Source organism: Zalophus californianus, chromosome 2 (genome assembly GCF_009762305.2).
Source record: "Zalophus californianus isolate mZalCal1 chromosome 2, mZalCal1.pri.v2, whole genome shotgun sequence".
NCBI classification, from domain to species: Eukaryota; Metazoa; Chordata; class Mammalia; order Carnivora; family Otariidae; genus Zalophus; species Zalophus californianus.
In genome coordinates, this window is record NC_045596.1 from 33,726,469 (window position 1) to 33,750,082 (window position 23,614).

General features: G+C 45.6%; 1 protein-coding gene across 20 annotated transcripts in view; it reads right to left on the bottom strand.

Moving 5' to 3' along the window:
- The window catches only part of APBB2 (amyloid beta precursor protein binding family B member 2), a 356,077-nt gene that overhangs the window by 50,808 nt on the left and 281,655 nt on the right, over nucleotides 1–23,614 (bottom strand). For all 20 annotated transcript variants that reach the window (XM_027599383.2, XM_027599387.2, XM_027599390.2 and 17 more), the window contains 2 exons: nucleotides 19,685–19,831; nucleotides 16,260–16,387 (listed from right to left, as the gene is read on the bottom strand). In XM_027599383.2, coding sequence (XP_027455184.1) covers nucleotides 16,260–16,387; nucleotides 19,685–19,831 — 275 coding nt within the window. The remainder of the gene's footprint in view (nucleotides 1–16,259; nucleotides 16,388–19,684; nucleotides 19,832–23,614) is intronic.

A 23,614-nucleotide genomic window follows, 5' to 3' on the forward strand; every position in this document is an offset into this window, starting at 1 on the left:
GTAGAAGACACAATGCTGGCTCTCAAGGATTTATAATCTTCCTGGGAGATATACACATCTACAAGCCGAGGCTGAAAAGATTAGGTGCCAATAACATCGACATGACTGCAGAGATAAAAGAGATCACAGAGCACTGCGGTGCTGTGAACATCCAGTCCCCTTCCCAGGGCAGGAGTATACTCCCCCCCCACCCCCCCACCCCCGCCCAGGTCACACCTGGTCATGTGACTTGCCTTGGCCAATGAAATGTGAGCAACAGTGTTAAGCATGGTTTCCAGGTAGAAGCTCTAAGAGTCAGTCCATCTTTCCTTCTTGCGACTATGGCTGGCAATGCTCTAGCCTAGTAGTGACTGCATCATCGGCCTGGGACGCAGCACGAGGCATCGACTACCAGAAGCAGTGCCTCCAGCCAATCGTCCTCGGACATTTAGTAGAATGAGAGTTGTTTTAAGCCACTGAGCCCTTTGGTTGTTACTGCAGCGTCACCTAGCCAGTGCTGACTGATACAAAAGGTGACAGAAAGGCTACCAGAAGAGGTGGGACCCAGACTAGGCTATGAGGACAGCCATGTCATATAATGCTTGACCTTAAACCTTATCTTTAATTACAAAGTGATTCATGGGTCTCAAGGACTCATATAATAACTTACTGTTCTACTTAATACACCCAAGGAGGGCAGCGACCGTAAAGTTCTTGCTCATGGCTACAACCTTGGCACCAAGCACAGTGGCTGACACATAGTGGGGATAATAAATGAGTATCTAATAAATCCCCAGAGAGGTAGATGGGACCATACAATGGAGGAAGGAGGGAAAAAAGAAATTCCATAGCTTGATACCTCAAGGTAGGAATGAGGATGATGTGGCCTTGGGCATGACGAAAGCCAACACCGACTGCTTAAAAATATACAGGCACAATTATGGTTAAATTATAATTGTAAGTCTTAAAAAAAAGATGGTGCCCCTTCTGGATGATGACAGCTGTTTCTATTCTCCTCCTGTCCCGATTAACACACTTCTTTGGTATAATCTGTTCTAATAGCCTGGTTCCAAGGTCTAAGAGGACGATTAACAACATTATGATTAAAAGTGACTCAAGATTTAAAGACTTAAGAGATATACCATCTTTCTTTTTTTTTTTTAAAGAATCACTCCAATTTCTATAGCATAGACATACCAAAACCTTATCTTTAAAAAAAATTTTTCCTCCTTCTTATTTGCAACCTTGACTTAGTGAATTTAATGAATAGGATTAGGTTTTATCTTCCTTAATAAATATCCTCTACAGCTTCTCTTATGTCAAAAGACATAAGCAAGTCTTTAGCTGGAATCTATATAGAGATAAACCAAGACATTTCCTTTTGGCAAGAAAGGGGCACAGACAATTACTCTAGGCCACCGAATTTGTGGGGAAAATATATTAAGAAATTCCACACCATCCATTAGATGTAATGCTTTTAGTTAATCACCACTCATCTTTGTGATGAGATCCCTGGTAGTAAGAAAACTAAGTATGGCAAGCAAGTACCTATAGGGCTGAGGCGGTTTCTGTGACATTATTCTTCTCTAATTCATGTCGAAAGCCACAAATGTCATTTGGATTGGCCAATAAATTTTAAGTGACTGTAGAAATATGTTTTTAACTTGGCTGTTCTTTTAGCTGCTCTGGGATTTTTACATAGGGTGAAAAAAACCCCTCAAAATACTCCTGTTGCAGAATGCACAGCATTTGCCAATTACTGAAAAAATAGGGAAACCAGCCAGGGGAAAACAATCTGTATTTTAAACACCCTATTGGTTAATGGGGCACTTCAACTGGACTCTGTAAGTATTAAAATTTATATCCCATGTGCTTCAGGATAAAATGAAGTGGTTTATAATAAAAGGCAAACATTCTATCAGGCTCTTAAGTTAGAAAAGTGAAATTTAAAACTGTAAGTCAATTAGGTTAAATATTAATTTGAACCTCATTCAACCATTTCTGATCCACAGAAAAAATAGCAGGCATATGGTTCAGTCTAATCTTATTACCACAGTTAAGGATTTAATTTAATTCGAAACTTTCTGGCAAAAAAGCAAACACGACAAACTGCAATTTTCACCCTTAACCAAATTCTTTAAAGAGACAATACTGACTGACTCCAAAGAAAGCTATGCTCCTAAGAATATAACACTTTTCAGTGACGTCTTGGGGGTTGGTGTGCTAAGTAAAGTGTTAAAATACAGCTTTGTTCTAATTGACAGAGAGTTATCATTCAGAATCCCTAGATCAGGGTACTTCTAACCCAGCAGGCCCCAGAAATGCTGATCCTCTTCAAGTTCATTGATATGAAGCAAATAATGCATTTTATGCTCACAAAGTATTAAGTTCCAGATAGCCCAAAGCCTTCAATAGCTAAGCTATGTATTTGGGCCTCTCTCTGAGAGCAGGAGACATTGCAAATACTATTTCCCAAAATGATTTGTCCATGGAATTTTTAAAAAAATTAAATGGCAGTTATTAAGCTGGTAGAGTGTTGCTCTATTCAAATACTTTTTGGGAAAAGTTAACCAAGATCGGTGTTATTCAAACTAGGATTAGCTAGTGGTAACAGATAGCATTTTAAAAGTTAAATAAATAGGGGCTGGTGGGGAGAGGGGGCAGCTAGACTGGGGCCGGGTGAGGGGCTGCCCCCTCTCACCTCCTCCTTCGCCAGGAGAAAGGGCAGCTCTGTCCCCCAGAGTCTTGGAGTCTGTCTGGGCAGGGGTGGAGGGTTCTGAAGAAATGGAGGGGGCAAAGTGGGGAGGGGGAGAGGGTAAGAACGCAGACAAAGTCTGGGAGCCTGAGACTTGAGAGGGACAGATGGGGAGGGTGAGCCAGGGGTGAGGTAAGACTGAGGCAGGGAGGGAGAGGCTGAGAGAAGAGACAGAGAAGCACCCCCCCACCCCCCGCACACACAAAAGTTAAATAGAGTAGCAAAGAAAAAAAAAATCAAAGAACAGAACATACAGTGGAGATGAGTATTGTGTGAAATTTTTGTTAGCTAACTGTGAATGAATGAAGACAGAGGGGGAATTAGGTCATGCCATGAGCTACACTTCTTATGGGTTACAACAAATAGTTTGAAAGCCAGCGACAGAGAAAAACCGATGCCTATAAAAAAATGTGGGCATTCCCACAATAATTTTTTTAAATCTAATAACTGTCCTTGCAAAATTTATTTTCCTGTGGGTAAACGCACAAAAGATCAGCAAGTTAAATAAAGCTTCCTTCAGAGTGCTAGGGCATAAGGCTCTGCAGGTTCTACTTATGTCCCAGAGGGAATGGTGGTTCAACAGAAGGAAGCATAAAGGTTTCATGAAGAGGCTTTAGAAAGTGAACAGACAGGGCAGGGCAGCCCAGAGCTAAGGCTGGGTATGTGCTCTCACCCACCATGCCGGAGGACAGGCTGGGGAGGCAGCAGGCAGGGGTGGGACCACACATCCCCCAAAGGAGTCCAGATTCCATCGTGTAAGCAGCAGGGGACAACATGTCTCTACCAGTCAGAAAGGCGACTTGGGTTGCAGTTGGCAGGTTATTTGGAGGAGAGTACCAGGCGACACAGAGAGAAAGATGGAGGTCAGGGATGGGGGTAGAGCGATGGGTGTAAGAAGTGGTAAGAAAAATTAACCCAAACTTAGAAATAAAGGAAAAGGAGGGCGGGCAGCATCACAGTGGGGGGCAACATCTAATAGGCCCTCCTAAGGGTTGCTCCTTTCTCTAGGGCTGCGCTGTCTGCGAGGAATACAAGGCAAGCCACGCAGGTAATTTTAGTTGTAGTCACATTTCTTTTTTTTTTTTAAGAAAAGGAAAGAGAAGCACGTGAAGTTAATCTTAGTAATATATTTTATTTGATTTCATATGTCCAAAGAATTATCCTTCAACATGTAATCAACATAAAATGTTGTCGTGAGATATTTTACATTCTTTTTTACAAAACCTAGGTGTGTGTTTTACACTTTATAGCACATCTCAATTCAGACTAGTGGTATTTCAAGGGCTCAAGAGCCACCTGTGATGAGTACCTACTGTCCTGGACAGCCCAGCTCTAGGGAAATGTTATCTTTGTCTGACTTACTTTTTGCTAGTGACTCAGACTCTGTGAGGTTAGCTGTTAATTTATAGAAGATTAAAAAGCTGCAATTAATTTCTGCAACTTTATGCCAAAAAAAAAAAAAAAATCCAGATGACCCCAAAGGTGATGATTTCATTGCCAGTAGAACATTAATCAATTTTGTATCTAACTTAGCCATCTATCTTAACATTTTCTCTTCTCTGGTTGTTGTTAGGATTTTTTTCTGGCTTTGGTTTCAGCCATTTGACTAAGATGTGCCTAGGCAGAAAGGAGTGAGTGATCCTGTGTGTATTTAATTCATCCTGCTTGAGGTTCTTTGTGACTCTTAAAAACACCTCTGCTTCTTGGCGGCTTAATTAGCCTTTTTTGGAGATTCCCCGCATTTCCTATATTCCTTTGAACTGGCTTTGGTGTCCTATTGGTTTGCTCAATCCTGAGTTAAATAAATCTTTGACATGTTACTCACAGTATATTTTTAAAATTATATTTAAGACAGCCTTATTGAGGTATATGAGACATACAATAAACTGGCACATATTTAAAATATATAAGTTGATAAGTTTTGACATAGGTATATATTAGTGAAACATCACCATCGTCAAGATAGTGAATAGATCCATAACACCCAAAGATTCCTCTTGCCTCTTTATAATCCCTTGCCTTCTGTCCCTCTCCACAAAACTGCTGACCTGTTGTCTGTCACTATAGATAAGCTGACCTTGCATTTTTTAGAATTTTATATAAATTAAATCACATAGTATATACTCTTTTTTTGCTGGGGAGGGTCTGGCTTCTTTCACTCAGCACAATTCTTTTTAGACTCAGCCACGTACTTATACATATCAGTAACTCCTTTGTGTGTGTGTGTGTGTGTGTGTGTGTGTGTGTGTGTGTGTGTGTGTGTGTGTGTTCCAGTGAAATGATTTACTGACCTAATGAGCCTACAAAAATAATCTCAAATGGCTGGTATCTCATTGTGGTTGTGATCTGGATTTCTCTGATGCAGAGTGATGTTAAGCATTTTTTCACATGTCTGTTGGCCATTTGGATGTCTTCTTTGGAGAGATGTCTGTTCATGTCTTCTGCCCATTTCTTAACTGGATTTTTTGTTTTTTGGGTGTTGAGTTTGCTAAGTTCTTTATAGATTTTGGATACCAGCCCTTTATCTGATTAAGACATTTACAAATATCTTCTCCCTTTCTGTCGGTTATGTTTTAGTTCAGTTGACTGTTTCCTTTGCTGTGCAAAAGCTTTTTGTTTTGATGAGGTCCCAATAGTTCACTTTTGCTTTTGCTTTCCTTGCCCATAGCTGATTGCTTTTTATTGCTGAGGGGATATTTGTTGTATGGATACACCATAATTTGTTTATCTATTCACCTGCTGCTGGATATTTGAATTGTTCCAGCTTCAGTTATTACTTACTGCATATATGAAAGCCTGTTTTTAACTTTCTGAAAATGATACTTGGATTTAAGTACTAAGGAGATAGAATCCTTAGGGCGTGAGCACTCCCTGCAGGCAGGGGAGGTAAGAGGACCCCAGGTTGTTGACTCATTGAGCTGATGGCAGAGCCATAACCAGAGTGGAGTCAGCAGGAGTTGAGTGAATGCATGCATGCATGCATGCATACACACGGAAACAAGTGAATGAATGTGTGAACCTAGAAAATAGAGGAGTATGAATAACTCTGAAAATGGGGCTAGGTGTGTGGATGACACTCTCAGTTCTGACCATGTTGAGTTCAACAGATTTGGTTTGGTATTCCAGCAAATGCACCATGACCCGCTCCGTGCTGGGCTGGGCAGTTCAGGGCCCATGAGCTCTGCTGAAGAATGATCTCCAACAGGTCAGGGCGCTCTGTGCAGAAACAATGAGCCCTTGCCAATGCAGCTGGAGCCATTCATCTAAAGGGGCAGACGTGGTGACACGGGGTGGTGACTTGGCCTAGTGAAGCAATCTCCTGCAGAGAGAGAGGCAGCCCGTGCCCAGCTGCTTTCTACTCCTGGCCGCCTTCCTCCCCATTCCTCAATCAGTCTGTTCTCCATGTCGGCAAGCCCCCTACCTCACGGTACCCCCCCACCCCAGTTTCCTTAAGAGCCTGTAATTGTGCATCCCCACCCCAACCTCCCCACCCCAGGACTTTCAAACATCTCTTCCCCTTTGACATGTTTCTGGTGTAAAATATCGGACTGAATGACAACATTTTCTAGGTTTTATTTTTCCTATTCCCTCTCCCTGCCGCCCGACTCCTCCAGATATGTGAGTGGTGTTACATCCAGTCTGTCACCCACGCTGCGTTCTTTTATTTATAGTCCAAACGATTGTTCCCACATTCAGAGAGATTGAGCCTTTCTGTTCTAAACGAACTATCTGGCTCACTTATTTATATTCAGCCTAAAGTCTGATTTAGTATTTCCACTCTCTGGCTGCCATGTCCCTGCCAACCTGACTGGGCTCCTGGGATGTTTTACCCTCAGAAGAAGGGTCCTTGCCTCAGGGCCCTGAGTTTAATTTTTTTTTTAAGATTTTATTTATTTATTTGACAGAGAGCAGGAGAGAAAGCGAGAGAAAGCACAAGCAGAGGGGGCAGCAAAGGGAGAGGGAGCTGAGCAGGGAGCCCGATGTGGGGCTCAATCCCAGGACCCTGCGATCATGACCTCAAGTGAAGGCAGCCGCTTAACCGAATGTGCCACCTACGTGCCCCCTGAGTTTAATTATTAATTCCAGTTTTTGATTCCCTGTCTCTTGTTCTCTTTTCTAAAGAGCAGTTCCCCAGCGTACCCTTTGGGAAAGAATTTCCAGTTGAAGTTATGATAAGGAAACGGAGGACCTGGTGCCTGCACCCGCGGGCTGTGTGCCGTTAGAGGAAAAGCAGGGAACAGAACTTGACTGTCTTCTAGGCGAAAGACAGAGGCTGGTGAGCAGGAGGAGAGCAGGAACCTGGGTCCCAGGAGGAAGCTGGGCCGCAGCTCACGCGGACATGTGTGTGACAGCAGGAAGTCTCTGAACCCACTGCTCATTACGGGATAATTTTCATCCATGCTCACTTTTCTAAGAAAAAACTCCACCAAACACAATCCATTCCTGGGATTTAATTCAAAGCTGTGATATTTAAACACCAAGACCGGCTTAATAAGAGAGCTAGAAGACCAGAAAGCCATGGGTCGGGGGGGAGTGTCTAAACATCAAGGTTAGCCTTTTAGGAGGCTTCAACTCATCAGTCAAGACACCCAGGAAACCAATATGGGACAAATTTTCGATATTTAAAGACAAAATGATGCTAACTTCCCATGTATTTAAATTTCTAATTTTTTTTTTAAAGATTTATTTGAGGGAGGGGAGGGGCAAAGAGAGAGGGAGAGAAAGAAGCTCAAGCAGACTCTGCGCTGAGCACGGTGCCTGATGTGGGGCTCGATCTCACGACCCTGAGACCATGACATGAGCCAAAAGCAAAAGTTGGACGCTCAACCGACTGAGCCACCCAAGCGCCCCTCTCTTAATTTTTTATAATAGGTTACAGTTGGCCCAGTGCAATATTTTAAGGAAATATTACTATCTCAATAAAAACAGTACTACTGGGGGCAATGCATGACACTTCTATGAAAGCACCTCCACATCCTTGCCGTCCTGACAACGACCCCCACTCCAGGTGCAGAATCGGGGACGCTAAGAGTCCTCCAACATCAGTGCAAGGGAAGATCCATGATTAAATTGCATATGGCGGGATTCCTACTCCAGTACTGCTCCTCTTGGCTGACTCTAGCTCTCAAAAACTTGACATTATTGCAGGAGGTGAGAACGCTTGAGTCCCTCCTGATGTTTTCTAAATCTTCTCGGCGACTGACTGTGCTACTGTGATATTGTAATAGAAGAAGAAATAGATATTTCGTCTTTGTCCTGGTTCCTGGCACAAAACTCCTAAAACCCATGTAATTTTCTGAATGACAGGAGCATCTTTGGTTATGATACCTGGCCTTAGTCCTTGGTTCCCGACACAAGAACTTTTAAAACCTTCTTAATCTCCATTGTGTACGGTTCTGTATGCTAATGATATGGCTGCCTTCCCCCTCCCCCAAGGTAGCTTCAGGGGAGGGAGGGCTGGTTACCAGAAAGACCAAGGTGTGAATAAAGGGCTGAACTTTCAGCCCCACTCCCAACTCTAGGGAGAGGACAGGGCTGGAGATTGAGTTAATCACCAATGGCCAGTGATTTAAGCTACCATACCTACATGATGGAACCCCCATAAAAGAAACCTAAACAACACGGCTTCGACAGCTTCTGGGTTGGTAAATGCATCCAAGGCACAAGGAGGGTCATGTGTCTCAAACTTTCCAGGGACAGAAGCTCAAAGTCCTGTGATCACAACGCTTCTGGATCTCACCCTATATGCCTCTTTATCTGGCTGTTCATGTGTATCTTTCATAATCAACTGGTAGTAAATAAAGTGTTTCCCTGAGTTCTGTGAGCCATTCTAGCAAATTACCAAACCTGAGAGGGGGTTGTGGGAACCTCTGAACTATAGCTGGCAGGTCAGGAGTAGATGAGCGCCCTCCAGTTGCGATTGCAACTGGCTTCTGGAGTCAGGGCAGTCTGAAGGAGCTCAGCCCTTGACTTGGGGGGAATGTACTACTCCAAGGGGTTAGTGTCAGAGTTGCATTCAATTGTAGGACACTCAGAACTGGTATCTGTGGAGAACTGGAGAATTGCTTGGTGTGAAAAAACCACACATTTGGCGTCAGAAGTGTTCTGCGAGTAGTAGTAACAGATCATAGGCGCTACATTATGTTCTCAATCACTGGATTTACCACGAAGCCAAAAATCTCTGATGATTACATTTGAGTCAAAGGGTTCAATGTGATGACTTGTGTATGAAAAGCAGTGACTGCCCGTTCACCTGCAGTAACAATAGTCTTTTACAAATTTATCAACCACCTAATCATTTATGGAGCACAGACAACATGCTAGAAACCAAGCTAGGCTCTGGGTCATAATAGTTACAACTTGCTCTGCTCTGTAAGATACTAATTCATCTTTATGTGGGTTGTTAGGCTATTTCTCCACTAAAACTACTCTTCGTTCTCTTCTTGGAATGCTCCAAGTATTCCAAGAAGATCACAGTGCTTTGAGGACTGACACAGAGAATTAGTGAAGCCAACCATGATCGATCACCCTCAGGCTGCATCCAGAAAGGCCCATTCTTCATCCGGCTTGGGACTCAGGGAAAGCGTGAGATGAAAGCTGTTCAGGGATCATCACTAGAATTTTCCATGCTCTTGACAGGACAACCTCAAGCCCCCACCTCACCGGCTGGTGTCGAAACATGCGTATGAGAAATGCTGGATTATGCACTGGACCAGTTAGCAAAACGGATGACGCGTTCCTGAGAAGCAATCATTGTCTTCAACTGGACAGCACTGCCATGACAAATCTGCTCGAAAATACCCTCACACATTCCTTGAGGGAATCTTTTCTTGGACAGTCACTTACAATGCCTCTTCTTAAAGGTTATTCTAAGCTGAAAGTATTAGCAAGCATCCCAGCATGATTAATAGAAGGAAAGGAAGCCACTTCTAAAGAGATAAAATATAACTACAGTGTAAGTCAGCAGAATGGTCAAGTAAATCCTGATGCCTCTGCTTATCACGGGGCTGTATTAAAAAGAAATTAACTCTTGAGGTCAAGATAATACTATGGCAGAGGGAGAGAATTATTGCTTTCCCTGAAGGCTTTTCTCCCTGAGGCAAGACAGCACATACCCCAGATTAAACTTCCATCAGCAGATCTTGGAATTCCATCAATCTTTCATTACGGTCTGGCTCAGAGAACCCTCTGACTCGATGTCACTGGGAAGCTCTCCACCCTCCCTACGGAGACCCTCCAATTACTCCCCGGGAAAGACACAACAGCCAAGGGAAAAGAGAGGTAACTTTCAGATTAGCTCAAAAAACCAAGAGGCCCACTCTTTCTAAATCCCTGTCACCTAGAACAGAACGGCCCTTTATCACTGACAACAGCTACCAATTGAGGAAGGAAGCCGCCTCGGCCCGAGTGCTGCCATCGCCCACAGCGTGTTGGAGCTGAACAGACAGAACAGCCACCATACTCACCCGTGTGCTCGCAAAAGCTCTCTGGAATGCCCTCCCTGCGGTAGACATGCCTTCTGTGTGGGAGGGGCTGCCTCCTTTAGCCAGCGCTAATTCAATTTAAGGCTCAACAAGGGAAGGTGTAGGCTGGAGACAGAAACCACCCCAGAGAGCTGAACAAAGAGAATATCATATAAAGAATTGTAAGTAGGTAATTAACAAGGCAAAAACGAAAGAAACAGGAAGATGGAGGCAACACTGCAATGAGGGGCAGGGGACTGTGACCTGTAGGGCTGACGGAACAAAGCACGGAAGGCGGAGGTGATTCATCTTCAGACCCCATCAGAATGCTGCTTGTGTCACCTCTTCTGTTTCAGGAGTAGTTGGTTTTCACTTGGCGATCGCCAGCCCAGCTCCATTTCCCAGAGTCCCTTGCAGCTAGCTGGGTGTGGCCAATACAACGTGAACGGAATGTGTGAACCCATGTGACGTGTGCAAGTCCTAGGTTGTCTTTCAACTTAGAGACAGGTCCCCTGGCCTGATCCAATGAGGATGACACTGGAGGGATGGCCCATCTACAACCCAGAAGGAGCCTGAGCGTGCCTGGCACAGGGCTGTGCTGGGAGGCAGCACTGCTCGTTGCAGACTGCTACAGAAGACCATGTCTCCAGTGTTTCAGACAATGGGCTTGAGAACCCCTGGTGCAGCAGTCCAGCCATATCCTATCTGATACACAGAGGGTCAGCTCTAGGAACAGTATCAGGGCTGGCAATGCTTGCGGGTACCCCAAGGAATGCTGGTAGAACTGGGGTACAGGTAGGGAAGGAGAGACAGTCAGAAAGGACCTTGCCTTTCTTACAACAACCTCCTACGGCAGCCACAAAGATCCTGATTCTGCTCTGCATGTATTACCACTCTATTGCTCTTTCTCTAGAGGGGAGGAGGGCATCCTGGGTCCCTTACAGCCGAGTCTCTATTCTTCATTTTCTAAACAACCTGCTAAAGATATAAAGCACATTCCTAGCTCAAAGCCGTACAAAAAGAAGGCCACAGTTTGCTTTCAATTCACAACTGTGGTCTTTTTTTATTTTATTTATTTTATTTATTTATTTGAGAGAGAGGCACAAGCAGGGGGAACAGCAGAGGGAGACAGAAGCAGACTCCCCACTAAGCGGGGAGCCTGACGCGGGGCTCCATCCCAGGACCCTGGGATCATGACCTGAGTCGAAGGCAGCCACTTAACCAACTGAGCCACCCAGGCACCCCCACAACTGTGGTCTTATCTCTTTAATTAAGAAGCCAGATCTCTAAGGACAGGGACCAGGCCATGGCGTTCAAGGGCCTCCCTTCTGACCCCCAGTTATTTTAGATCATCTGTCATCTCTTGTCAGGATTAACAGACAAGCCTCCTATTCCGACAGATGAGTATCTCAGGAGTCTGGTCTTTGCCCTGTCAGAACCAGAAGGCTCATCTAAGGTAAGTTCTACCTTCTGTCTTTAGTTTCCTAATCCTTAAAAAAGAGGTTGGGAGACATTGGTATTAAACTGCTTTCTCTTTTCCTTTCTTTTTTAAGATTTTATTTATTTGAGAGAGAGAGAGAGGGCACACACAAGCAGGGGGGACGGACAGAGGGAGAGGGAGAAGCAGACTCCCTGCTGAGCAGGGAGCCTGACATGGGGCTCAATCCCAGGACCCCAGGATCATGACCTGAGCTGAAGGCAGACGTTTAACCAACTGAGCCACCCAGGCTCCCCTAAGCAGTGTTTCTGAAAGAAATCAAAAGACAACAACGGCAGGAAAACAAGAGCAAGAACTATGTGTAACAATAGTCTTCTAAAACAACTTAAACCAGGGTCTTGGTGGCCACGTCCAGGTGAGACTATCCTAAGAGATGAGAATAGGAAAAAAAATTCAGTCTACTTAAGACTCACTATATTCTTCAGATAAAGGTTCTCCGAGATCTTGACCAGATAAAGCAATTATGTCAAAGATAAACCCACTTGGAAATTTATGAATAATCTATCACACCATTTTTATTAGAAATTATTCATCAAAAATAAAAAAGAAATGTATAAAACATCTTCTAGAAAGAGGGGTTTTGTGATAACTGTAAGCATCAATAATAACATTTAACCTGAGAAAGTACTTTTTTTAAAAAGCACTCGTGCCCAGGCGCCTGGGTGGCTCAGTTGGTTAAGCGACTGCCTTCGGCTCAGGTCATGATCCTGGAGTCCCGGGATCGAGTCCCGCATCGGGCTCCCTGCTCAGCGGGGAGTCTGCTTCTCCCTCTGACCCTCTTGCCTCTCGTGCTCTCTATCTCTCATTCTCTCTCTCTCAAATAAATAAATAAAATCTTAAAAAAAAAAAGAAGGTGCTCAAAAAATATATTTATAAAAAAAAAAGCACTTGTGCCCGATGGCCATGGTAGCTGTTAATTATGAAGGGATTTTATCTTCATTCTAGCAGGTCCCATAGGTCTCCATTTATTGAAAGTAACTCCAATTTTTCTTAAAAACAAAGACAGCAATCTAGTGTTGCCACTAATTTAAAGGAATGCATTAACTGACCAGAGCAGCGGTTTCCAAAGTGTGTTCCATGTGACTACACTTCCATGAAGAAAAGGGCCCCAGTGAACATCAGCACATGAAAACCTCTAAGAGGGTCCAGAGTAAAGGGGCCTGTTGTACTCTGTTTAATCCGGTTTTCCAACTGACCCTAGAATCTTTTTTTTTTCCCCTCAAGGAAAGCGTATGAACATCTTACTTCATTAGTGCCCCATGGAACACTGCCATGGAAGTCACTCGGGAAAATGCCACTGACGGGGTCTAAAACCCTCTGACTATACCACCCACCCACTTTCCTTTCTCACGGGAAACAGATGGAATCAGCAGATACTACTGCATGTTGGCAACGTACACAGGGATTTGTGTGCCCAGATCCTTCCCAGTAGACAGGTCCATATCTGCCACAAGGGGAGCGGAGAGTCCCTGTTAAAAGTCCCCTACGTTCAGAAATCAGTGTGGGGTGTTACAGCCAGATCCCCCCCTCACCCAAAGTAAACTCTCCCCCTAAGTAATTTCTTCAGAGCAAATCAAAACCACTTGAATGCCTTCAGATAGTGCTAAACCCAAAATAACTATAAATTCTGAAATTACTTCGAGCCTCTGGTATACGTACTTTCCTTCTTCATGTGAACCACATCAAGAAATCCCCTAAGAGCCCCAGCAAACTAATACACTGCCCTGCTTTGATTTTCTACGTGCACCTGACACCACTACTGACAAGCAGATTATTACAAGGTTAGAGGGGAAGAAAATGGAATCTCGGGAGCGCCTGCTTGCAAAGCATAAAGCGGAGGGTCAGGTACTTGGTAATGTAAGAGACTGCCACTAGCATTACCATGACAGCGGTCATCTCGGTATTCACCAGAGGAGAACACACAGCCCACGTTCCAAGGACTGTGCCTCCTGAGTTATAAATCAAATCAACAAGTCTTTGCTGGGCACCTACAGGGCTGGGCTGCATTCGTCACACTGTCTTTTCCTCACATTTCATTAAACATATCTTCTTAGAATTCAGAGACAGAAAGAGAGAGAGGGGAAAAAAAAGAAATCCCTTAAGAGATTCCATTTTCTCAGTAAGGAAAGTCACAAAGGAATGCAAAATGGGCTCATTTTCGCAAGCAAAATGAAATGCTTTTATGTTTTATTCATGCAAAGTGAAAACCCCTTTCCTTTGCAGCATTACAAATTGAATTTGCTCTTGTAAATTGCTGTTAAAAAGAAAGAATCAAGAGCAAAAGAAAGTTAAAAAAAAAAAAAAGGCAGGAATATAAATGCCCCTTCTTCTAGGGAAGGAAAACTCAGGGGACCAAGGGGGAGAAACAGAACCTTTCACTGGCAAACACACTTTTTTAAATTTATTGCTTCCAAAAGCAATCCAACTCAAGAACCCCCCAACACGATGCAGGAACTGGAGGTCCTGACAGCCACTGTGGAACCCTGAGGGAATTTCTAAATTATACTTATCTGTTAACATTGAGTAAGAATAAGAAGTGGTTTCAAAAACATGGTTAACCCAGCTCACATTTCAAAAACATAAGCAAGGTAATGTAACTGAATTTACATTGCTGTCACTGGGGGGCAGCGGTGGGGGGCCCTTCTTGCCTTGTAGCATAACTGAACTCATGAGGAACAGCCCCTCATCCCCTGTATCAAATGATCAACTGTCTCTGAAACCTCCCTAAGGTCTGACCCCTCCCATATTCACCCTGTCTTTGAAAGGAAGCCGTGTAATTAGCTGCAGCTGCTCGTGTATGTTCCCTCAACGAATCAAGAGCTAACATTCATTAGGCATTTGCCACGTCTCCATCACTGTGCCAGTTACGATACATACACAAAAGCGCATATATACACATGCCCTGTGGTCCCTCTTATGAGCCCCATTTCACAGATGAGAGAAACTGAGGCTCAGAGCTTGAATAATTTTGTCAGTTGGAGTTTGAATCCTTTGCTCTCTGAACTTGTGGCATTTGGCCTCACTTTAAAAAACTGGGTAGCATGAAAATGTCACCAGTGAAATCTGCTCACAGCCTAACCTAAGAAAACACAACCCCATCTAGTTGTACATGTATATAATGATCCTCACCGGGGCTCCTGCCTTAAAAACAACCCTGGGGGACACGGACCAGGGTTACATCCTTCCGTTAAGGCTAAACATTTCTAATGATGAGCAAACATCATCATCGGGTATTTTCCTTGTAAAATTCATCAATTCATGTCAAGTCATCAACTGCAGTGTTACAGTTTTGCCAAGCAAGTGAATGACAGGTGTGTAGCATAAATTATCCACTCATTCCCCCACCCCGGCCCCCCACCCCCCATGCACCTGGCCCAACTGCCACTGCGTTCATCACTCTGTGACAGAAGCTCAAAGACACAACTGTGCTCCCAGGAAGGTTTATCCAATCAGAGGTCAGAAGACACTTCAGCCTTCTCTTTTGCAGACCGTTTCTTATGCCTGGTTATAGCAAAAATGCTTGTTCTGAGACCGAGAAGTGTGTAACCATTTTTTCTTTCTGGCTTGGGACTTGGAACAGCATCAGAAGACTACTGAACCCACAAATGCCCAGCCCTGGTAGCCAAAGGCCGGGTGGGATAAGCCAAGGCAGAGCCCCCAACAGAGGATCTCATGACCCAATAAACCAGAATGCCCAGGAATGGAACCACAAGCCCACAGGGTCATCTTTCTCTCATCTGGGATTTTCACCTCCTTTCGTCCATTTTCAACAAAGCAATAATTAATTATCCTATACCTGATCCCTAAATGCTAGGAGATCCTCAGGTACTTTGGGAGTTGCCAAAGACGAGCTATAATTTAAGAGCTAAATGCATTCAACGTAGCCCAGTTACTTAATAATGGTATCCAAGGATGATGTCTGCAATAACTGTTACTTCATTATTTAGAATATATATGTATTTGAACTTCCTTATTTCCAGTCATCCTGGAGAACAGACAATTCACCACACGTCTAAGAAGCACTTGCTATAAATAACAAATTTTCGGTAGAATGTCAGAGAAACACACACTGAATGGAATCTTGACGTGACTGGACATTTCAAATGGTTACAAAGTTCAGCCGACCCCAAACCCCAGAAGTTCCTGCTCACCGTGGTTTAATGATCTAAAGCTTGTGGCACAACCTCTCCCTTCAAGCAAGCCCTCCAGGAAGGAAGCACCACCAGGAGGGCTTCTGAAACGGCCAAGATGAACCCAGACTGCAAAGAGAGAAAAGGAAGGGCAGGGGTCCAGAGAGCCTGGGTGAGTTGGCAACTGAGATGAGGAGCATGAGCAGGAGGAGAAATACGCAGAACTCGAAGACAGGATCCAGAGCCGACAACAGGTCTGAGGTTCAGAAACCGTGAAGGGAAGGTTTAGGAGGCAAGGAGAGAGATGTGCTTTTCTTTTTTACATTTCTAAGGACAGTCTATTGTCCCCTTTGATGTTCAGTGATGGGCAACAACAGCGAGACCACACTTCAGTGCTGAGGTGACAGGTGACGGCAGCACCCCTGGGTACTCACCGGCCATTGTCGCGGCCCACGCCCCACACTCGGATGCTGGCGATGGGCTGAGAGTGGAGCACGGTGCGGTCCATGGGGTCCACCAGGCTGAGCGTGTCGTTCTCCAGGATAAGGTACATGTCTTTCCCCTGGGAGTCAACGAGAAAACAGGCTCTCTTCCTCAGGAATCTATGCTTGGTGACACGGCTATCTAGGGACATCACTGCAGCGATCAAAGGAAGCCACACTTTTGAGTCTGTAATTTGTTTTCCTAAGAGAGCAACATCCTCTCCTGACTAAAATATGCATAAATCTTTCATATGCCTCACACATACCTAGTTCCTCTCTCCCTCTCCACGCCCTCTGAAATGTGTCCCCAGCCTGCCTTCTAGTCGGCTCTTGTTTTTAATTATTTACAATTCTGAATCTTGGCTCTGAGAAAAAAGGCTAATGGGTGGTTCCCTGGAGAATCTGGTCTTTCGCTAATGCCAGGCCTGTCATTCTCATAACCTGTGTCTCCGTCCCTTCCTCTCTGGTCAGACCCTACCAGGCCTGCCCCTGACGGCCTTCCCCCAACCACAACCATTCCATCCCTTCTTGGTGTTGACAGCACTTCACATCTAGGTGATTTGGCTGACCAATCACAGGTGCTTTGTGACTCGCTTGGTAGTACAACAGCTAACATTTCTAGAACTTGATCACATCTCAGATATTATGCCATGGGCTTGGGGCACACTGGTTCGCGACCCTTCCAACTTGCCCTGAGAGCTTGGTGTGTTATTACCTCCAATTAACAGGTAGGGAAACTGAGGCTTCAAGGTTAGGCAACTTGCTCCAGAAGCTGGGAGGCCTTGAGTGACACAGATACTACCGTAATACCAATGCAGTGGGAGGCCGAGGCTTCTCATCGCTTGCATTGCTCCTGTCTCCTCACGTGGGCTGGCTCTTTGGGGGCAAGAACGCTAGACTATTCAACTTTATTCTCCTTGTAATTCCTCGGGCATAATTTGAGAAATTATTAAACATCTGCTGTTCACTAAAGGACGCTGTCTCCTTTCCTCCAGCCTTAGCTGAGGCCAGCTGCTTGGCAGTCTTCAGGAGAAGCAAGATCGCTGAGCCCCGGAGAGCTGGGAACAGGGGAGGGGGCAGGTCCCAGGTCCTGCCGGTGCCAAGCAGGTGATACGCTTTGGGAGAACGGACAGCTGTTTGGGAGAACTGATAGATGTCTGGTACCTCCTCCCCTCTCTCTGCCCTCCCCCAGGAATGAAGCATTGACCGCAGCCTAAGAGACCTCCCGCCAGACCCGCTAGTGAGCAGCCCCCAGGACAACTCCCACCTGGTCACCACCACCCCATCTCCGTGCAGCTGCTTCGTGGCAAACACCCTGCAGACACTAACAGACTTTGAAAGCCTCTGTTTTCACGCTTTACGGGATGTCACCCACAGGGAGACCTGGTCCCCCTCACTGAGCAGGGTGTTGTGTTTCCTTTGGGCTAACTCCGCTTAGAAACCCCCACCGGTCCTCCCAAAGGTCACAGAGACTGTCTTCATGGGTTAACAAGACTGACCCTCCCTGCATTGTTGGGCAGAACCAACAACGACATCCAGCGGGTAGTCTAATGTGAGAATGGCTGGTTGAACGTGGCGTGTCCCTGAACGAAAATATGGCTTGGCTCCTGAGGAGTCATTCAGCACATACACGTCTTCCCAGGCTCATCCTATCGCTTTTCCCATCAACACACCACAGCTCCTGGTTGACCACTGTAAAGTCTTGCCAATCGGTTTTTGTTACCCAAACAGCAACGCTGACGCAGCTGTCATCTACAGATGAGACACTCATCCAACAGTCATGGCTTTATTTTCAGTTAGCCACTCAACAGACGTTTAAGAAGTTGTGCTGTATGTGGTGGGGCATGGCAAAAAGGCAGAGTTCCTCACCCTCAGTGTTGAGCTCTACTTTATACACCATGAGCTAGAAGCACTCACCGCCTGAAGAATTTATTGTTCAGAAGAAGGAAGAATTGAGAAAAATAGGAATGGCTTAGCGGGGCTAACTAGGTGGGAAGACACAGGATTTTCAGGCATGGCTGCCCCCTCGCCCTATCTCCCCATACAAAGTTCTCTCTCCTGTAGGTATCCTGCCAATTGGAGATTCCTTTAGAATCTTACTAAGCTCTTCTAAGTACTGGGTGGCAAGTACTTGGTGGTATTCATCAGCCATTCACACGTTAGTATGAATTATGCCAACATTTCTTCTAAATCCTAGCTGAGATTTGTTCTTTTGGTGGAAAAGCATTTTGACTGAAGGAGAGAGAAGGCAAGTAGATAATCTGGTGGGAAAGACATGTCTGGGTATTTGGGTGGGAGGTGGGAAGTAATGCAGTGAAAGCATGGTAAAGGCAGAAACCAAACAGACGTCCTTTTCTTGGACAGGAGAAATTTCTTCCTTTTTTCTCCCTGTGCTTGAGATCTAAAAGTCTGGATGGCAATGCAGCTCAGCCCTTTCTTGGACAGGAGAAAATTCTTCCTTCTTTCTCCCTGTGCTTGAGATCTAAAAGTCTCAATGGTAATGCAGCTCAGCCCCATTCTAAGGTACGTAGACTCTTCCATGGGAAGCCTTGGGAACCTCCCTCCCTCCCTCCCATTATGACAGTGCTGCTCGGGGCTCCAAAGAGCCCCATCCAAGAGCTGCCAATGCTCTGTATGAACTGGGCAAGGTTCGAGAGCAGGGGGCTCATGTAGCACGCACTATTTCGAGACGCTTTCGATATACCTGTTCTATTGGTCTCAGAGCATGGCAGGCATATAGCTTTTCTTGTTTGACATGATTTTTATACGAACTGGGTATTTTTACTTATTACTTTCCTTTCTGAAATGATGTCAACTAACATTTCAAAGCAGAATTATTTTGTTCAAAGGGAGAAAGAATATATAGTTATCAATTCTAAACACTCAGGTATAACATTGATTTTCAGATTATAAATAAAGCAGAATGTGTTATAAAAGGATAATGCATCAACTTTTAGAGTACAAGGGACATCAGCATTTTTGTGTGTATGTGTAGGGGTCACATTCTCCTTTGAGAACATACTTTCAGACAGCATCTCCTTTCCTTCTTATATAATGGTGTGTCCAGTTTTGCATGCAAGTTTAGGGGTTTCTGGACCCTAGCACCCATCCATACATCCCTGGGACTTGGGGATACCCGGTCAGACCCTGTTGTGTAGACACGGACCAACGTTCTCTTCCAGGGCCCAGTCCTCACCGGGATCTGGGAGAGCAAACAGATACATCAAAGGGTACACCACGCCCACCCTACCTGTCTTTCTGGGGAAATGCACCTGATAAAATTCCCTCAGTAGCACGTCTCGCAGAGCTCTGGGGGTGCACAAAGCACAGCAGAGTGTGAGCGAGCCTGCCGTTAATTCTTTCCATGGGTTACTCACCTCTCCCCAGATGCCGACTGTGTCCCGGATGTCATTTTTGCAGTAAGAAAGCTGCCTGATACAGTTGTTGACTGCAACGCTACTTTTGCCAGGGGCGAGGTCCTCCTCTGCCATTTCCACCCATCCCAGAGAGCGCACAGCAAAACACTGCAAGACAAAGCACAGGGCATGAAGGCGCGCACTGACCGCGGCCGAGCTCCACCAACTTACCAAAATCCCCTGCCAGGTATGCCTAATGCATCTGCAATCACTACATAATGGCCCGATCATCACATCCAGCAAACAAATCCTCTATTGCTAGAAAATTAAATTGTGACTGCCTTTTGCTATTTTTTTTTAAAGATTTTATTTATTCATTTGAGACACAGAGATACAGAGAGAGAGAGAGCATAAGCAGGGGGGAGAGGCAGAGGGAGAGGGAGAAGCAGGCTCCCCACTGAGCTAGGAGCCCGATTTGGGCCTCGATCCCAGGACCCTGGGGTCATGACCTGAGCTGAAGGCAGATGCTTAACCATCTGAGCCACCCAGGCGCCCCTGCCTTTTGTTCTTAAAAAAAATGTAGTGATGGGGCACTTGGGTGGCGCAGTTGGTTAAGCATGAGCCTTTGGCTCGGGTCCTGGGATCAAGCCCCACATCGGGCTCCCTGCTCAGCACAGAGCCGGCTTCTCCCTCTCCCTTGGATGCTCCCCCTGCTTGTACTCTCTCTCTCTCTCTCTCTCTGTTAAATAAATAACATCTTTAAAAAATGCAGTGATAAATATCTTCTTGCCTACTTTTCTGTATATGTGTGTGTGTTCAGATTTTTTTCTTGGAGTAGATTACTAGAAGTAGAATTATAGCACTAAAGAGTATGAGGATTTTTAAGCTCCTTTATCTATGATAAGGCAGGTTGTTTTTTTTTTAAATAGTAAGAAATGCAACACCCATGAGATCTGCTACATGTTAAATAAACACCCAGAAAAAGACAATGGGAAAGAAAAAGAATTAAATACGTGTTTGGCACTTGTTTCTAATAATGATGAAGCAAAATGTATTCTCTAATACCCAGAAATGAGGTAAGATGGGGAAAAAAATGTGCTCTCGTGATACTAGGTCTCAGGTTCCATAGCATATGCAATTAGCACCAAATCCTGAAAGCCTGCACAACGCACAAGCTCGCAAGACACCCTACAGCACAAGTTCCTTTTATTCTTTTATCCTTTCGAGATATTTTGAGATCACACTCCTTGCCTTCCTTTCTAAAGTTCAGTCATTCAACTGTTTCAAAATATAAAAAGTATCATATGCATGTTGCAACAAGAAAATTCAAAGATGTATAAAAAAAGGGAAACTCATGGGACATGCGAGGGCTAATTCGGCCACAGATCTGCTTGCTGCCAATTGCCAGGGACACCAGGTAGCCGGAATGGGGGGTCCCTCCCAAGCTGCACAAGAGCCGAAGAAGCCGCCTACCTCCCCAGCAGGGGCAGGGCAGACAAGGGGCCACGTGTCTGCGGGCTGGGGGGAGCCGGCAGGCTGGCTCTCAGAGTTATCTTGTAAAGTTTCTGGAATGAACTTCATAATCAGACTGATAGAGGAGGCAGTTGGCTAGATAGGAGCATTGAGCAGGACTGGCCGGCTGTTGAAAAAGGCAGAAATTGCCAACCATCTCCGGAACGCCAACAGCGGGGCAAAACCCCGGGAACATGCATCGTTCTTTCCTATAACCGCTGTCCTAAAGTACTCTCTGGCTCCATTATACTACATTTACACTGAGGTGCTGACCGCACCCCCGCTTGCAGGGCAGGGCTGCCCTGGCAGTTCCAACAAGGACCATATAGGACCAAAACCTTCCCTTCCCCAACTGTGGGAGGAGTCCCTGAGGTGACGGGAGTCCCCCTTGGCCCGAGACGGCCCTCACTCTGACCTCAAAACTCATGCAAGTCTATAAACCAAGTAACCCTGACCCCCCATGAAGCAGCCACCTCTCGGCCCGCCTGCTAGCCCACCTACAGTGTACTTTTGCTCTGAACACTGTTAAATGCTTGCTTGCGTGAGTTTGGCCCTGAATTCCTTCTTGGCCAAACTCAAGAACCAAGTGAGGGAACAGGACTCGCCGCCAACCAAAGGAAGAAATGCTACACACCGTCCCAAAGTGACCACATTCGGTTCAGTTCAACCTTCCCTGTCTCATGCTCATGCCCCGACGGCTGCCTCCTGTCTGAGTTGCTAACCACACTTTCAAGGGGGAAAAAAACCCCACCAAAATACCAAAGACAATCTATTTAAGGAAACACCACACAGACCCTCCTGTCCTAGAGAGGATGCAGGTAGGTATCTGCAAAACCACCCGGAACAGAACAGCAGCCCTGCCTGACGGTGGATACGATGCCTTCCACAAAGACACCCACAAGAGGTCCTTGGGACAGCCGCCAAAGCTACTCGGCACTCCGGGTTCTGAGGGAAGTTTCTGGAAGACGCCCTCACGTGTCATCTGTGCTTGTGCACCCGGCGCAGGGAAACCAGCCCAAGGGGAAGAGGAGGCCCACAGGCACCAGGGCCAGCTGGGGACCCTCTGAGGGCGGCCTCGGTCAGCAGCTGGCCTGCCACCCCCGTCTTCAGCTCTGCCCCCTTCACCTGAGACCGAGCTGTGCTGCTCCCAGTGGATGTGTCAGCTCCGCGCGCCACAGCCCACCTTCCCCTGTTCACGACTTCCAGGGGCTATGCCCTAAGTTTCCCTTTGTGCCTCCTGCAGGAAGCACCGTGTAGCTCACCAGCCTCCCTGCTGGTCAGTAAAAGCACACTGCCGCAACCCACTCCAGCCTGCCATTCTGATCTTGTTACAGCCCGCCTTCTAATGAAAAACTCGGCTTTCCCACCTTCGCCAAAAAAGTGTGGGGTTTGTCCACACACCACCAGGCAGTTCTCAGACTGGGGGTCCTACAGTTCAACTCAATTCCGACTACCCGCTGACAGCATCAGATCCCACAGGTTAAGGGGCTGGTCCTACAAGACTGTCCCCCGGCGCCCCCCCTCCGCCACGGACTTCAGATGCCAGCCACAAGCCCAGATTATAGATCGCTCCCCAGATTCAATTAATTTGCTAGAGCAGCTCACAGAACTCAGAAACATTTTACTTACTAGCTTCCACACCTGCTCCGGGCAACCCTATTCTCCCCAATCTGCATATGTTCACCATCTTTTGGGGTAAATTATTATAGTCACTCTGGTCAAATCCCAGTGAATTCAGCCGCTGGTGTGGAAATGGAGGCTTCATTACAAGGGCATGATTGATCAAACCACTGGTCACTGGTGATGGAACTCAATCTCCAGCCTTCTCGCCCGTCTCCAGGAGCCCAGGGGATGGGGGTGGGGTGGGGGGTGGGACTGAAAGTTCAACTCTCTAAACACCTGGTGGGGTCCACTGGTGAGCAGCCCCCAGCCTTAGGTGCTCTCCAAACATCAAATCATTCACATAACAAAAGACCTTTACTCACTCTCAGCACTTAGGAAATTCCAAGGGTTTGGGGAGCTGTGAGCCAGGAACCAAAGACCAAACACATGAGAAATATATCTTAACAACCAAATACATATTTTTCTTATAAATCACAGTATCACACTCCTCTAGTGCTCTCCTCCAGCGTCAAAAAAGAAATGGAAACTCTCCCAGTTTGGAGAACAGGTTTATCATCCCAACCTACTTTAATAGCAGAAAATAAGCACAGCAGAGTTGTATCATCTGACACAACAAACAAGACATTGTTCAAATGTCAAAGGTATTAATTCATTTACTCCTTATTTTAATCCTTTGAATATTAATAATCAAATCCAATCATCAAATAGGATTATTTGATTAATAATAATCCTATTATAATAAATAATTATGTGTGTGTACCCATTTTATAGGTGAGGAAAGAGAATGAAGCACAAGGCCAGTAAGTGGAGAACTCA